At 39.7% G+C, this 17,313-nt stretch overlaps 1 protein-coding gene across 1 annotated transcript in view; it reads left to right on the top strand.

The window, feature by feature from the left end:
- Positions 1-1,697: 1,697 nt before the first annotated feature.
- The window catches only part of LOC128689496 (procollagen-lysine,2-oxoglutarate 5-dioxygenase 1), a 74,105-nt gene continuing 58,489 nt past the window's right edge, over positions 1,698-17,313 (top strand). The window contains exon 1 of the mRNA XM_053777857.2: positions 1,698-1,844. Within this exon, the coding sequence (XP_053633832.1) occupies positions 1,766-1,844 (79 nt within the window). The 5' untranslated portion in view covers positions 1,698-1,765. The remainder of the gene's footprint in view (positions 1,845-17,313) is intronic.

Below are 17,313 nucleotides of genomic sequence, written 5' to 3' on the forward strand. Positions count from 1 at the left end.
CTATTACTAGTTCTCCTAGTACTCATGTTACTACCCTGTGACTTCACAGTTTTCCCGCCAAAACCCATACCACTAACTATTCCTAGTTTAAAGACCTAACAGCTCCCTCCACTGCAGTTGCCAGTGCTCCCACCCCAGACCTAGATAAGTGAACCCCATCCCTGGCATACATGTCATTTCTGCCATAGAAGAGGTCCCAGTTGTCAATGAATGTTACCGCATTTTCCTTACAGTATTTGTCCAGCCAGCAATTGACACCAATTGCTCTGGACAACCATTCATTTCCAACTCCTCTCCTTGGCAAAATGCCACATATGACAGGTTTCCCACCCTTCCTCCTAATTATCTCTATTGCTGACCTATACCTGCTAATCAGGTCCTCACTCCTACGTCTGCCAACATCGTTGCCTCCAGCACTGAGACAGATAATAGGATTGCTCCCATTACCTCTCATGATGTCATCCAGACGGCTAACAATATCCTTCATCCCAGCCCCAGGAAAACACACTCTCTGCCTCCTACTCCTATCCTTCAAGCAGAATGCCCTATCCATGTACCTAATCTGGCTATCCCCAACAACAACAATGTTTTTACCTTCCTTGGCGTCGTCCGTCGTGATGCTCCGAGTAGTCGACTCACATTTGCCAGGTAGCATTACACCACTTGTAGAATTCATCAAGACGTTCTCGATGGTCTTCGTTGGGGTTTCTAGGGATGTCTTACTCACGTCTGCCAATGCTTCTTTGGTGCTCGTTGTGGCATTCCCAGTAGAATACTCACATTCGTCAGGTAGCACCGAGAATGAGTTGGAAGTTTCCACGGTAGTCTTCTGGTTTCTCGTTGTTTCTGCCTCTCCAACCGTTTTCTTGATCTTCAGCTTGGTTCCATGTTGCCCAGCCACTGACCAAGCTCCCCTCTTAACCTGGGGACTCACAACAGAAGGATTACTACGAATCCTCTTGTTCTCCTCCGTTAATTGCCGTATCTCCATCTTAGCAACTCTGAGCTCTTCTCTCAGCTGCTGGTAAAGTTGCTCAAGAGAGGGCATCCTGGTACAGATTCACAGAGAGCACACAAACAGGTCTTCACAGAGCTAAGTACACGTCACCACTCCAGCTAAGTACACGTCACCACTGAGCTAAGTACACGTCACCACTGAGCTAAGTACACGTCACCACTGAGCTAAGTACACGTCACCACTGAGCTAAGTACACGTCACCACTGAGCTAAGTACCGATGTTTAATACGTATTTAAATACCTGTTTATTTTCGCACAGGTGTAATGTGGTCTTAATGATCCACCTGAATTCGGTAGGCCTTAAACCTAAAAAAAAAAAAAAATATTAATTTCTCAGACTCTCTACATGCCTTTCTGTACTCAGGGTTTAGGGTTTCGAGTAATATTTAAGGTTAAGTGTCTAGGTGAATTGCGGCCTCATTAAGCACAGTCAACATGCCTCAGAAATTAATCAAATATTGTATCATATTAATTATAAGGCCGTGGAAAACATTTTAAGCCAGCCCGTAATGCTATGCATAGTATAAGTGGCTTTGGCATGCTGCTCTTATCTGTATTTTTTTGTACCTCTGTATGTGTGCCCAAATTGTTAATAAATAAATAAATAAATAAATAAATTAAGTTTGATTGTACAACAATTTTGTGTAGTGTTGTTGAGTGGGTGGTGGTGTGGGCGGGTTTAGTGTTGCTAGTGCCAGTGTTGAGGGTGGTCGCACGTCTCCTGCTCCGCCAACCATCACTGACGTTATGTCTCTCATCCGCTCTTTAACCCTTTTCTCCATTTTTTGTTGGTTGTTTCACTCGACGTTTTGTTCAGAAGAGAGAGGTAAGTTGTGTGTTGCCTGTGAGTGAGTTATATTACGATGTTAATCTAAATAAGGATGGATAATGATGATGTTAAGGGAGTGTTGTTTACCCGTCCAGCGTCTGGCTGCTTCTTCTCTCCTCTCAAGATGCCACTTGGTCATATACATTCATTTTTAATGTGTTTTTATTGTTTTATTGTAGCTGTAAGCTGGCAAGTTTTATGAAACCAGTGTTAATATTTGTATTTCTTGTAAGGTTAGGTAATGGCAGTGCGTCTTAGTGTCATTAATAATGATTGTGTGGGTGGGCAGGCAGGCCGACTCTGCCTGGCATGGGCAGTGCCAGATGAACTTACCAGTAGTGCCACGTCTCATGCCCCTCCCTCAACCCCTCCTGAGTCACGTATCCTCTTTCCCCCCAACTGTAAGACGTGACTCTAGTCATGTTATCACCGATATTTAAGGCTGTCAATGACAGTTTATATCCTAAAATTAATTTTGAACTCTGTTGCAAGCCTAAATGAATCCTAGTAGGGAGTCACTTCTTTCATAACTCCTTCATTGTCATAGGTTAACTAGCCACTTCGGTGGCAAAATCTAAATCTAAAAAGGTTTAGACCACTAATCTTTGATTTTTAAAATATTAATTTAGTTAAGAAATTAATTATTTAGGTCAGAAATTGATTATTTACAAAGGCATGTTGCATTACATTATAAGTTGTTTGTATTCCTATTTCAATCACATATTCAGTAGACATTGACTTAACCTAGAATTTCTCTAACAATTCCTATCAGGAATTCTTTTCTCAGTTCTACTGATGCCTACAAAAATATTGACTAAATGTTTGGAAGGCCTACTAACAATGATAATTTGTATTACTTGTCAATGATTTATGAAACTAGATACTACATAATTAGATTTATATTTACATTTTGTTAGGGATTTAGTGAGGTTACCAGATGAGGAAAAGAGAGAGAGAGAGAGAGAGAGAGAGAGAGAGAGAGAGAGTGGAATTAATGTAGTATAATTACAGTATTTCTTATACAGTAAGCAAAAGCAAACCTTCAAAAATAAGCCATAAATAATTGTTATTATGTACAATGATATATTTAATCTACTTGCATAAACATTCATTACATACACATTGACTCAGTCATACTTGTATACATTTAATGCCCTTAAATACATATATGTAGTTTATTGCCCTTGTAGTTTTAAGTTAGGCTTATGCTGCCCAAAATTCTCTTCATATCCACGAGCTTTCTGCATGCATTGTTAAGTGTCATCCATTTCTGTATAATGTATCATGGGAAAATAAATTTTGAATTTTAATTTTACAAAATTGAGAAGTGGTCACTTTCCCTAGGATACCTAAAATGTCTTTATTTCTATTTGGTTTTGAATTTTTGTGCTGATGCTTTTGAGTTGCATTATGAGCTTGTCTTTTGCTTGAAAGATTTGGCGTATTACATGAGTATTGAATGTTAGTGTAAATTTTAATGTTAACTTCAGTCAACCAGATAGCTCTTAAGTTAAAAAGTTTTAAATACATGTAACTTACGTCCATACATTCTAATAACCTCTGTTACCAAATGCACTAAAATAATTGAAACGTTTGTTTTCTCATTAGACCAAATATGGTTCAGTATGTATAATGTCTACAGAAACCAGGCATAAATATAAATAGAACCTGAAACAGTTACACCAACCTAGAATTGTTTGTATCCCATTGGTACAAACCACTTTAGACCAACATTTTAAACCTTCCAATGCTATCAGAATATTTGAGAAAATAGTAAACTACTTCTGAATGAAACATAACACAATGCACTGTATTAACCTCTTATCAGTTTGTTTATGACCCAAAACATTGCACAAGCAATACCGTACTGTAATGAAAGCATTAATATATTCTTCCACATGTATTGCATAATAAGGCATAGCCTCAAGGACTTTATTGGCCTGCAAAAAACATTCAAGTCTGTTAGTTGTAGCATTCCTCTTGGACCAGAACACTGTGGATAATATTCCTTATTCCATAAACTTTTTTGTACCACACCACAACATCTTGGGCCCTTGACCATTCCTTCTACTGTTTATTGATAATCTGCTAAATACCTCCAAGTAATTCATACCAGTGCTCTTTGCATATAGATACTTTACCACCTTTTTCACCTAAAACCCAGACCTGAGTGTCCAAGATAACAGTAAATGATGAATTAATTTTATTTTAATTTGTAAGATAATTAAAATGCTATCACTCAACATATAAAAGACCTACAGCATAATATTTGGATACAAAACACTGAACCACATACATACATTAAAGAAGAGATGAAGGTAATTTCCTAGTGGCTCATGGCTCAACTTGAAGTGCAGCAACTTGGTGCACACCTGATTTTAGACACCAACAACCCAACTGGCCTGGCACCCTTTGAACATCTTTGAAACCAGGTAAATTATAGATACCTGTAGAATTATAAATGTCTGTTACCATGTAGTATTAGGGATTTTCCACCCCCCCCTCCCTCCCTCATCTTACCAATTGTCTCCCACCAAGACAGGGTGACTTCAGAAGAGAAAACCTCATAAAGCTTTTCTTCTTACATTTAGTAACTTTTACGGAAGAAGGGGTTACTAGCTCCTTGCTTCCGACATTTTAGTCACCTCTTACAACACGTATGGCTTACGATGGAAGGACTCTTCATTTCCTCGTGGAGATCTTTTATTGCAATTAAATAATAAAAGGTTGCAGGTGTTGCAGAATTGATTTTTTGTTGGCCTGGATTGAAGTGATTCAAATTCAAAGTTTATTCTCTATAAGGATTACAATGCTGAGTTTACAGAAATTTGATTATTGTTTGGTTTACATGTAGTAAAATTGTGATTACAGAGTGTACCACTAGAATGCTTAGCATGGCTAGGCATTTCGGGCATCAGAGTGGAGATGTAGTTCAGGATCAATATTAGCATAGTATATGTGAGAAATAATATGTATAAGTATTACAGGTATAATCCTGAATTAATATTTCATACACACAACTGGGGAGAACTCTGGCACATCTAAAACAGATCACACTTACTGATATAGTTGTACCTCGGAGACATCTAGGACTTTAGGAATAATGGGTCATCACATTACTCCTTCAAAGCCCACCTTCTCAGCTCCCCAAACTCTCACATCTGGACCTTAAATTATGTGAAGATATAGTGCTTGAATGTTAATTAATAACAGAATTTCAAGCCAGTAATACTGGCTGTTTTAGATTTGGCTGTGGACTGTACATATACAGTGGACCCCCGGTTAACGATTTTAATCCGTGCAAGAGGGGTAATTGTTATGCGAAATAATCGTTATGTGAATGAATTTTCCCCATAAGAAATAATGGAAATAAAATTAATCCGTGCAAGACACCCAAAAGTATGAAAAAAAATTTTTTTTTACCACATGAAATATTAATTTTAATACACACAAACTGAAAAAGGCATGCACACTTACATGACACTTACTTTTATTGAAGATCTGGTGATGATTGATGGGATGGGAGGAGGGGAGAGCATTATCTTCTTACTGTTTAGAAGGGGAATCCCCTTCCATTAGGACTTGAGGTAGTAAGTCCTTTTCTGGGGTTACTTCCCTTCTTCTTTTAATGCCACTAGGGCCAGCTTCAGAGTCACTGGACTTCTTTCGCACAAGATATCTGTCCATAGTGGCCTGTACCTCTCGTTCCTTTATCACTTCCCTAAAGTGTTTCACAACATTGTCAGTGTACAGGTTGCCAACACGGCTTGCAATAGCTGTGTGAGGGTGATTTTCATCCATGAAGGTTTGCACTTCAAGCCACTTTGCACAGATTTCCTTTATCTTTGTAGTAGGCAACTTCTTCAATTTCTCTCTCCCCTCCTCTGAACCAGTTTCCCCAGGTCTGGCCTCTTGCTCTTGAAGTTGATCTATCAGCTCATCAGTGGTTAGTTCTTCATTGTCCTCCTCCACCAACTCTTCCACATCCTCCCCACTAACCTCCAACCCCAAGGACTTTCCCAATGCCACAATGGATTCCTCAACTGGCACAGGATTCTCAGGGTTAGCCTCAAACCCTTCAAAATCCCTTTTGTCTACACATTCTGGCCACAGTTTCTTCCAAGCAGAGTTCAAGGTCCTCTTAGTCACTTCCTCCCAAGCCTTACCTATAAGGTTTACACAATTGAGGATATTAAAGTGATCTCTCCAAAACTCTCTTAGAGTCAGTTGAGTTTCTGAGGTCATTACAAAGCACCTTTCAAACAGAGCTTTTGTGTACAGTTTCTTGAAGTTGGAAATAACCTGCTGGTCCATGGGCTGCAGGAGAGGAGTGGTATTAGGAGGCAAAAACTTCACCTTAATGAAGCTCATGTCCCCATAAAGTCGCTCTGCCACGTCTGTAGGATGACCAGGGGCATTGTCTAACACCAGGAGGCACTTAAGTCCTAATTTCTTTTCAGTTAGGTAATCTTTCACATTGGGGGCAAATGCATGGTGTAACCAGTTATAGAAAAATTCCCTAGTGACCCATGCCTTACTGTTTGCCCTCCACAGCACACACAAATTATCCTTGAGGACATTCTTTTGCCTGAACGCTCTGGGAGTTTCAGAGTGATACACTAATAAAGGCTTCACTTTGCAATCACCAGTAGCATTGGCACACATGAGAAGAGTAAGCCTGTCTTTCATAGGCTTATGTCCTGGGAGTGCCTTTTCCTCCTGAGTAATGTAGGTCCTGCTTGGCATTTTCTTCCAGAACAGGCCTGTTTCATCACAATTAAACACTTGTTCAGGTTTCAGTCCTTCAGTTTCTATGTACTCCTTGAATTCCTGCACATATTTTTCAGCCGCTTTGTGGTCCGAACTGGCAGCCTCACCATGCCTTATCACACTATGGATGCCACTACGCTTCTTAAATCTCTCAAACCAACCTTTGCTGGCCTTAAATTCACTCACATCATCACTAGTTGCAGGCATTTTTTTAATTAAATCGTCATGCAACTTCCTAGCCTTTTCACATATGATCGCTTGAGAGACGCTATCTCCTGCTAGCTGTTTTTCATTTATCCACACCAATAAGAGTCTCTCAACATCTTCCATCACTTGCGATCTTTGTTTCGAAAACACAGTTAAACCTTTGGCAAGAACAGCTTCCTTGATTGTCTTTTTGGTGCCCACAATAGTAGCGATGGTTGATTGGGGTTTCTTGTACAACTTGACTAGGTCGGCGATACGCACTCCACTTTCATACTTATCAATGATCTCTTTCTTCATTTCAATGGGTATCCTTACCCTTATTGGTGTACGGTTGGCACTAGAAGCTTTCTTGGGGCCCATGGTCACTTATTTTCCAGAAACAGCACCGAAAACACTGTAATAATACGAAATATTCCGAGTGTATGCTTGGATGTTAGCGCGGAGGCTGGCTGGTAAACAATGGCACGGGCGGCACATGTGAGGCTGGCTGAGGGCGCACATTGGACGCGTCTCGGACGAAAATCGGTGAGCGGGTTTTTAATCGGTATGAGCGGCAAAAATTTTGCGATAAAAGTAAGCGGTATGCGAAATAATCGCTATGTGATGCCATCGTTATGCGGGGGTCCACTGTATTACCGAAAAGTTACTTTGGGCTTGACAGATTTTATATAATTCGTTGGTATCTTATTATTTATACAACAGAATTCCAATAATTTAATATAAGTGTATATAAAATTAAAAGACTCCCAGTTATTCTTTGGGTGATATAATCAAATGCCTCCCTAACAGGATGGTAACCTAATGTTGGCTAATAAAAGATCCCTTATCCATTCTGTGGTTTTATTCTACATGTAAGGAAATGAGCATAACTTATTCCAATACATGTGGTGTTCAACATGTTGCTGAATCACCGCGTCCAGTATTATCTTCATTATCAGCATTAATCTGACAGTTATTTTACAGATCTGGACCGTTCCAGATACACTGTCTCTTTGTTCATCCCAACGTTAAACCAGCGGCTCATGTCCTTTTGTACACCATTACATCACTCTTTAACAAATCACTAGAAACCAGAACATTTCCAGTATCACTCAAAACAACATGGGTTACACCAGTACACAAAGGTGGTGACCCAACAGATGTAAATGTCTATAGGCCAATATCAAACATTCCTTTACTTTCCAAAATCTTTGAGAAGCTCATACACAAGAGATTATATTCTTTCATTACATCACTAAGCATCCTCAACCCCTGCCAGTTTGGCTTCAGGAGAAACAATAGCACAAATAACGCAATAATAAAAATACTCGACCTGCTTTATACAGCACTCGAGAAAAACGAATACCTGCTTGGACTCTTTTTTGACCTTAAGAAAGCTTTTGATACAGTAAACCACAGCATCCTACTCCACAAGCTTGATCATTATGGTAAAAGAGGACATGCACTTGCATACATCAAGTCTAACGTTACTATTATTATTATTTTATTATCATACTGGCCGATTCCCACCAAGGCAGGGTGGCCCGAAAAAGAAACACTTTCACCATCATTCACTCCATCACTGTCTTGCCAGAAGGGTGCTTTACACTACAGTTTTTAAACTGCAACATTAACACCCCTCCTTCAGAGTGCAGGCACTGTACTTCCCATCTCCAGGACTCAAGTCCGGCCTGCCAGTTTCCCTGAACCCCTTCATAAATGTTACTTTGCTCACACTCCAACAGCACGTCAAGTATTAAAAACCATTTGTCTCCATTCACTCCTATCAAACACGCTCACGCATGCCTGCTGGAAGTCCAAGCCCCTCGCACACAAAACCTCCTTTACCCCCTCCCTCCAACCTTTCCTAGGCCGACCCCTACCCCGCCTTCCTTCCACTACAGACTGATACACTCTTGAAGTCACTCTGTTTCGCTCCATTCTCTCTACATGTCCGAACCACCTCAACAATCCTTCCTCAGCCCTCTGGACAACAGTTTTGGTAATCCCGCACCTCCTCCTAACTTCCAAACTACGAATTCTCTGCATTATATTCACACCACACGTTGCCCTCAGACATGACATCTCCACTGCCTCCAGCCTTCTCCTCGCTGCAACATTCATCACCCATGCTTCACACCCATATAAGAGCGTTGGTAAAACTATACTCTCATACATTCCCCTCTTTGCCTCCAAGGACAAAGTTCTTTGGCTCCACAGACTCCTAAGTGCACCACTCACCCTTTTCCCCTCATCAATTCTATGATTCACCTCATCTTTCAAAGAACCATCCGCTGACACGTCTACTCCCAAATATCTGAATACATTCACCTCCTCCATACTCTCTCCCTCCAATTTGATATCCAATCTTTCATCACCTAATCTTTTTGTTATCCTCATAACCTTACTCTTTCCTGTATTCACTTTTAATTTTCTTCTTTTGCATACCCTACCAAATTCATCCACCAATCTCTGCAACTTCTCTTCAGAATCTCCCAAGAGCACAGTGTCATCAGCAAAGAGCAACTGTGACAACTCACACTTTGTGTGATTCTTTATCTTTTAACTCCACGCCTTTTGCCAAGACCCTCGCATTTACTTCTCTTACAACCCCATCTATAAATATATTAAACAACCATGGTGACATCACACATCCTTGTCTAAGGCCTAGGGAAATAATTTCCCTCTTTCCTACATACTCTAACTTGAGCCTCACTATCCTCGTAAAAACTCTTCACTGCTTTCAGTAACCTACCTCCTACACCATATACCTGCAGCATCTGCCACATTGCCCCCCTATCCACTCTGTCATACACCTTTTCCAAATCCATAAATGCCACAAAGACCTCTTTAGCCTTATCTAAATACTGTTCACTTATATGTTTCACTGTAAACACCTGGTCCACACACCCCCTACCTTTCCTAAAGCCTCCTTGTTCATCTGCCATCCTATTCTCCATCTTACTCTTAATTCTTTCAATAATAACTTTACCAGGTATACTCAACAAACTTATCCCCCTATAATTTTTGCACTCTCTTTTGTCCCCTTTGCCTTTATACAAAGGAACTATGCATGCTCTCTGCCAATCCCTAGGTACCTTACCCTCTTCCATACATTTATTAAATAATTGCACCAACCACTCCAAAACTATATCCCCACCTGCTTTTAACATTTCTATCTTTATCCCATCAATCCCGGCTGCCTTACCCCCTTTCATTTTACCTACTGCCTCACAACTGGCTCTTCCTCACTCCTACAAGATGTTATTCCTCCTTGCCCTATACACGAAATCACAGCTTCCCTATCTTCATCAACATTTAACAATTCCTCAAAATATTCCCTCCATCTTCCCAATACCTCTAACTCTCCATTTAATAACTCTCCTCTTCTATTTTTAACTGACAAATCCATTTGTTCTCTAGGCTTCCTTAACTTGTTAATCTCACTCCAAAACTTTTTCTTATTTTCAACAAAATTTGTTGATAACATCTCACCCACTCTCTCATTTGCTCTCTTTTTACATTGCTTCACCACTCTCTTAACCTCTCTCTTTTTCTCCATATACTCTTCCCTCCTTGCATCACTTCTACTTTGTAAAAACTTCTCATATGCTAACTTTTTCTCCCTTACTGCTCTCTTTACATCATCATTCCACCAATCGCTCCTCTTCCCTCCCGTACCCACTTTCCTGTAACCACAAACTTCTGCTGAACACTCTAACACTACATTTTTAAACCTACCCCATACCTCTTCGACCCCATTGCCTATGCTCTCATTAGCCCATCTATCCTCCAATAGCTGTTTATATCTTACCCTAACTGCCTCCTCTTTTAGTTTATAAACCTTCACCTCTCTCTTCCCTGATGCTTCTATTCTCCTTGTACCCCATCTACCTTTTACTCTCAGTGTAGCTACAACTAGAAAGTGATCTGATATATCTGTGGCCCCTCTATAAACATGTACATCCTGAAGTCTACTCAACAGTCTTTTATCTACCAATACATAGTCCAACAAACTACTGTCATTTCGCCCTACATCATATCTTGTATACTTATTTATCCTCTTTTTCTTAAAATATGTATTACCTATAACTAAACCCCTTTCTATACAAAGTTCAATCAAAGGGCTCCCATTATCTTTTACACCTGGCACCCCAAACTTACCTATCACACCCTCTCTAAAAGTTTCTCCTACTTTAGCATTCAGATCCCCTACCACAATTACTCTCTCACTTGGTTCAAAGGCTCCTATACATTCACTTAACATCTCCCAAAATCTCTCTCTCTCTCCTCTGCATTCCTCTCTTCTCCAGGTGCATACACGCTTATTATGACCCACTTTTCACATCCAACCTTTACTTTAATCCACATAATTCTTGAATTTACACATTCATATTCTCTTTTCTCCTTCCATAACTGATCCTTCAACATTACTGCTACCCCTTCCTTTGCTCTAACTCTCTCAGGTACTCCAGATTTAATCCCATTTATTTCCCCCCACCGAAACTCCCCTACCCCCTTCAGCTTTGTTTCGCTTAGGGCCAGGACATCCAACTTCTTTTCATTCATAACATCAGCTATCATCCGTTTCTTGTCATCCGCACTACATCCACGCACATTCAAGCATCCCAGTTTTATAAAGTTTTTCTTCTTCTCTTTTTTAGTAAATGTCTACAGGAGAAGGGGTTACTAGCCCATTGCTCCCGGCATTTTAGTCGCCTCATACGACACGCATGGCTTACGGAGGAAAGATTCTTTTCCACTTCCCCATGGACAATAGAAGAAATAAAGAACAAGAGCTATTTAGAAAAAGGGGAAAAACCTAGATGTATGTATATACAGTGGACTCCCGGTTAACGATATTTTTTCACTCCAGAAGTATGTTCAGGTGCCAGTACTTACCGAATTTGTTCCCATAAGGAATATTGTGAAGTAGATTAGTCCATTTCAGACCCCCAAACATACACGTGCAAACGCACTTACATAAATACGCTTACATAATTGGTCGCATTCGGAGGTGATCGTTATGCGGGGGTCCACTGTATATATGCATGTGCATGTCTGTGAAGTGTGACCAAAGTGTAAGTAGGAGTAGCAAGATATCCCTGTTATCTAGTGTGTTTATGAGACAGAAAAAGAAACCAGCAATCCTACCATCATGCAAAACAGTTACAGGTTTCTGTTTCACAGTCATCTGGCAGGACGGTAGTACTTCCCTGGGTGGTTGTTGTCTACCAACCTACTACCTACGACAGTAGGTAGTAGGTTGGTAGTAGACAGCAATACATGCTAGTAGACAGCAATACTTGTCTATTAACAACACAACCTTCTTAACAAGACCCCTGGACACTGGCATGCCAAGGTGAAGCATTCTTGACTCCCTCCTTTTCCTTTTACACATCAGTGATCTTACAAATGTATTACAACAACTTAGACCCTTTCTCATTGTTGACAACATGACTTTTGTCATCTCCCACCCTAATCTTGCTCGCTCATCACTATTAATGAAGAATTAGTAAAAATATAAACCTGGATGGCTACCAGTAAACTTACACTTAACCCTTTGACTGTCGCAGGCCCCTTTCTGAAACTGTCATTCTATGTCGCAAAATGTTCGAAAAAAAAAATTATTCTCTTACCAAAATGTTAGGATAATTTTACTTAGTGTTTTAAGCCTAAAAAAATTTTTTGCCATCAGTACTTACCAAGATATAGAGGCGCAAAGTTGGCAGAAAATGAGCGGTGTATGGCAACAGCGGCAAGTGCCGCCCACCCCGTATTCTTTTATTTACTCCAATTCGAAGGTTTCTTGTATTTTCAAATATTTTTCTTTTCTAAGTAACTTATGTGGCTTGTGAGACCAAAGTAAGGTGCATTGTTCAAATATACACTCACTGTTTACAACATTGTTTACACAAACAATACAAAACATTGTTTATCACTATTGTTCCATAATATATATACACATGTACAGTCAACTGAACACTTTCCTAGAACTGCTGCAGCTTGTGGAACTCTTTGAAACCTGGGTATATGCAGAGTGGTACTCGACACTCCTCACACAAAAAACAAGTGTCTCTGTGTGTTTGTGGACGTTTTGTGGTATGTCCACATACAAAACACCTCTTCTGAGCACTTTTCTTGAAAGCAGTAGGAGGCAGTTGTATGGGGTAGTGATCACCAGGCCTCAAACGAGATGGCATGTGTTGATAATTTTGTGGGCGCTGGTCTATTGCAGGTGTTGCTCCTTGGTACTTGGCGATTATTTGTCTTATGACTGACAAACAAAATTCACTAGATTTTGGTTTGATGTTGGTTCTCAACTTGTATATGTTATAAGCATTTAGCATGAAAATATCAAGATGGAAAAAGTTTTTTATACCACTTATAACTCTTGCATACACAATCAGCAAACCCAATCTGCATGTCACATTTGTCCACTAAGTGCATATTGAGGTTGTAGTCCATGACAGCTGCAGGTTTTAGAAGGGGTTCATTGGTTTCTATTGTGACTGCCAGTGTGTGCCATTTCGTTTCGGTGAACTGATGTCAACAATGTGACATCACGTTTGTCATGCCACCGAAATGCCATGATGTCATTGGCAGCAAAGGCCTGCACCTCACCTCTAAGAGTGCCAGCGTTGAACCTTGGCATATGTTTACGATTACCACGCACTGTGCCACACACGTCTGTCATGTTCACTCACAAGAAATCACTGAGTATGGGGCTTGTGTACCAGTTATCAGTATATAATATATGCCCCTTACCAAAATATGGTTCCATCATTGTTCGAACCACATCACCAGAGATACCCAATAACTTCCTGGTATCTCTCAATGTATTACTGCCAGTGTTCACAATGATATCCAAAACGAGACCACTTTTGCAATCACACAGTACAAATAACTTTATACCAAAGCGTTTCGTCTTGCTTGGTATGTATTGCTTGAATGAGAGTCTTTGAATAAACTCAGACTCATCAATAATAGCTTCCTGAAGGGATAAAAATACATGCAACACTTTTGTTTCAGGTACATAAACACATTTCTGATCTTATATAACCTGTTGCTTCTGTCAGGCCTTGTTTTGTCTGAAAAGTGTAACATGCGTAACAGTTTCAAAAAACAATTCACACCTATAATGTCACTAAAACCTGGGGTTGAAATCAGGCATTCTGTTGACCAGTATGTGGTGACAGTGTGCTTATACACATGTGGCATAAGCATTATTGTGGCAGAAACAGGTACATCTCTGCCACGGTTGTGTCCTTCCGCTGGTGTAGCCGTGATATTGGTGAGAGAATTGTATTTGCCATGGTGTACTCATAGTATGCGTTGGTTTCCCTGACAATAATGTCCATCAGGGGTTCATCAAAGAATAACTGAAAGCATTCCATACCGCATGCTACGTCGTATATATTGCCGCTTCACTGGGGAATATTCACCCTCACTGTTGCAACTAGAACTGCTTTCAATAGCTTTGAAATCACTATCACTATCACTTTCATTGCTCACATCTGAGTCATGTACACAGGCAAATACAGTGGACCCCCGGTTAACGATATTTTTTCATTCCAGAAGTATGTTCAGGTGCCAGTACTGACCGAATTTGTTCCCATAAGGAATATTGTGAAGTAGATTAGTCCATTTCAGACCCCCAAACATACACGTACAAACGCACTTACATAAATACACTTACATAATTGATCGCATTGGGAGGTGATCGTTAAGCGGGGGTCCACTGTAGTTTCCTCTTTCGTCCTGGTACAGGTGAACATGAACGAGCTGGCCCAGCACCAGAGGTGGAAGGTCGTGGGTCATCTGGGTTTTCATCACTAATTACGTTATCCTGGGCACTGTTTTCGGTCACACCTGCTTGAAAACTATGGAATTCACTTTCACTGACACTTCCATCGCTGTTAGAGCTATCACTTGGGAACAAAAGACCTCCAATCCGAGGAGTGAGGTACTTCTTACTGCGAGGCATGGTGAAAATGGACTACCAAGATGGCGTTCCCACAATGCACCACTGAGTCCCAGATTTTTTTCACAGGGTGCACACCCACCACTCAGACCCATTCTCTCTCATGTAGGCCTACCAGCTTTCTCCTGCTTGATTTGAAGCCGCTAGAATTTACGCGTATAAATACGTCCAAAACAGTGGCGGGCAAGATGTATATATACGACCGAAACAGTCAAAGGGTTAATATAGACAAAGCCTATATTTTGTTTAGGAGCAGAACAGGTGATACCCAGCTGAACATTGTGATTGACAATACTCTTATTGCTAAACATATTGAGGGAAAATTTCTGGGTCTGCATCTTGACAGCAACTTGAAATTCAACACCCAAATCCAAAACATAACAAAAAAAGTATCTAAAACAGTAGGCATCCTCTCAACAATACGTTATGTACCACAAACAGAATTACTTACACTATACTAATCTCTGATCTACCCCTACCTCACCTATGCTGTCTGTGCCTGGGATTCCACAATGGCCAATCACTTAAAACCACTAATAACCCAACAAAAAGCTGCAGTGCGAATGATCGCACAATCCACTGCTAAACAACACTCCGCCCCACTCTACAAAGACCTAAACCTACTCACTATACAACACATCCACACATACTACTGTGCAACCTACATTTACAGAACACTCAATTCCAGTATAAATCCTGAACTGAAGCACTTTCTTAACAGCTGCAATAGGACCCATAGCCATAATACTATGCACAAAAATCTCTGACATTCCCAGTGTCCAGCTAAATATAAAGGGCCCATAATCCAGAAAACTCTTCCAGAAATCTCCAGAACCACTGACTCAGCCAGCATTTTCGAAACTACTGTTAAAAAAAGCCTTATCTCCCTAACCTATCCCAGCCCATCATAAATATGTAAAAACTATACATTGATTTAGTCAATACATTATAATCAATGTATACTTACTCTCAATATCTGCTATCCTCTCAAATGTTAATCAGTCCATTGTGTCTGCTTTAGGACCTGTAATCCCTCTCAGCCAAACATGATAAAATCTTAAACTAATAAGATATTTGGTTCTCTTCTGTTCATTGTAAATTCACCCAAATAACTGTAAACATAAAATTCCTAATATTGTTATTGCCTTTTAAATCTTAAGTTAGTCCTAAGTTTGCCAGAAATGCTCTGCTTGTGTACGGGCTTTCAACATTGTAGAAACATTGTAGCATGCCGAGATATAACCATTCCCATTCCTAAGTTATGCTGATTGTAATGCTGTTTGTTATTTGCTACCTCACTATTATAAATCTTATTAATTATAAAATTTTTGATTATTTAACTTTTGTAATAATGTGAAATAATGAATATTAAAATGTACCACTCCATAACTTGTGTCAATATAGAGTAGTCAGCAAGACTTAGGATTAGTCTGCCCAAAATGCCCTAGGCATGCTAGTGGCTTTCTTTGCACTTAATATTTTGTAATGTGTAAACCATGCAAAGAAATAATAAAATTTTATTTTTGTTTTTTATTTTGATAATCAAAACTATAATTACTCTATCAAACTATGAACTAATAGAATATTAACCCTTAAATGGTCCAAACGTATATATACGTTTTTTCAACATCTGAAAGTATGTAAAAAAATGTAGATCTTTTTTTTTTTGTTTTACATGTGAAAATGTGTAAAAAAAGCTTTTATCTACATTTTTTTTTTTATATTTGAAAATATGTAAAAAAAAGTAATCTACTTTTGTAGCACTACGAATTTGAACGTCGATCTGTTTGGACCGTTTAAGGGTTAAATTTTCTTGTCTTTATTGTAAACTCCTAAATTTATAATTACACTCGCCTAAGTTACCTGGAGTTTACCTGGAGAGAGTTCCGGGGGTCAATGCCCCCGCGGCCCGGTCTGTGACCAGGCCTCCTTAGGTCAGTGTCCCAGGATGCGACCCACACCAGTCGACTAACACCCAGGTACCCATTTTACTGATGGGGAACATAGACAACAGGTGGAAAGAAACACGTCCACGGCCATTTTAATCTTAAATTAGTCTTAAGTTTGCCCAAAATGCTCTGCACATAAAGGGTTTTTTGGCATGTGCACCCAAATGTCATATTCCTTTGTATAAACATTGTATCATGCTAAAATAAACTTCATATTCTTATTGCTGGTATCTTTTATCTCGTCTCTGATTACACTGGCTTACTCCCCAAAGCAATTTGGTACACATCTATTCAGTTAATTCAATAACACTTCCAGGTGTGTAATACATTGTGATTATTCAAATATTAATTTCCGCTAATTTACACTGATTATATTTTACTCAGTTAACTGTTCATCATAAAAAAAGTAAGTTATAGGGGACGTTGGTTCCTCTTTGGCTTATCATCATTTAAAAGTCACATCAACACTACACACCTGCACTTCGTTATATAAACACTATTATATACTTCAGTTATTACAGAGCTCATGTATAAGGCAAGGAGAAATAACATCTTGTGGTTGTGAGGAGGAACCAGT

The sequence above is a fragment of the Cherax quadricarinatus genome, chromosome 18 (assembly GCF_038502225.1).
Source record: "Cherax quadricarinatus isolate ZL_2023a chromosome 18, ASM3850222v1, whole genome shotgun sequence".
Taxonomy (NCBI): Eukaryota; Metazoa; Arthropoda; class Malacostraca; order Decapoda; family Parastacidae; genus Cherax; species Cherax quadricarinatus.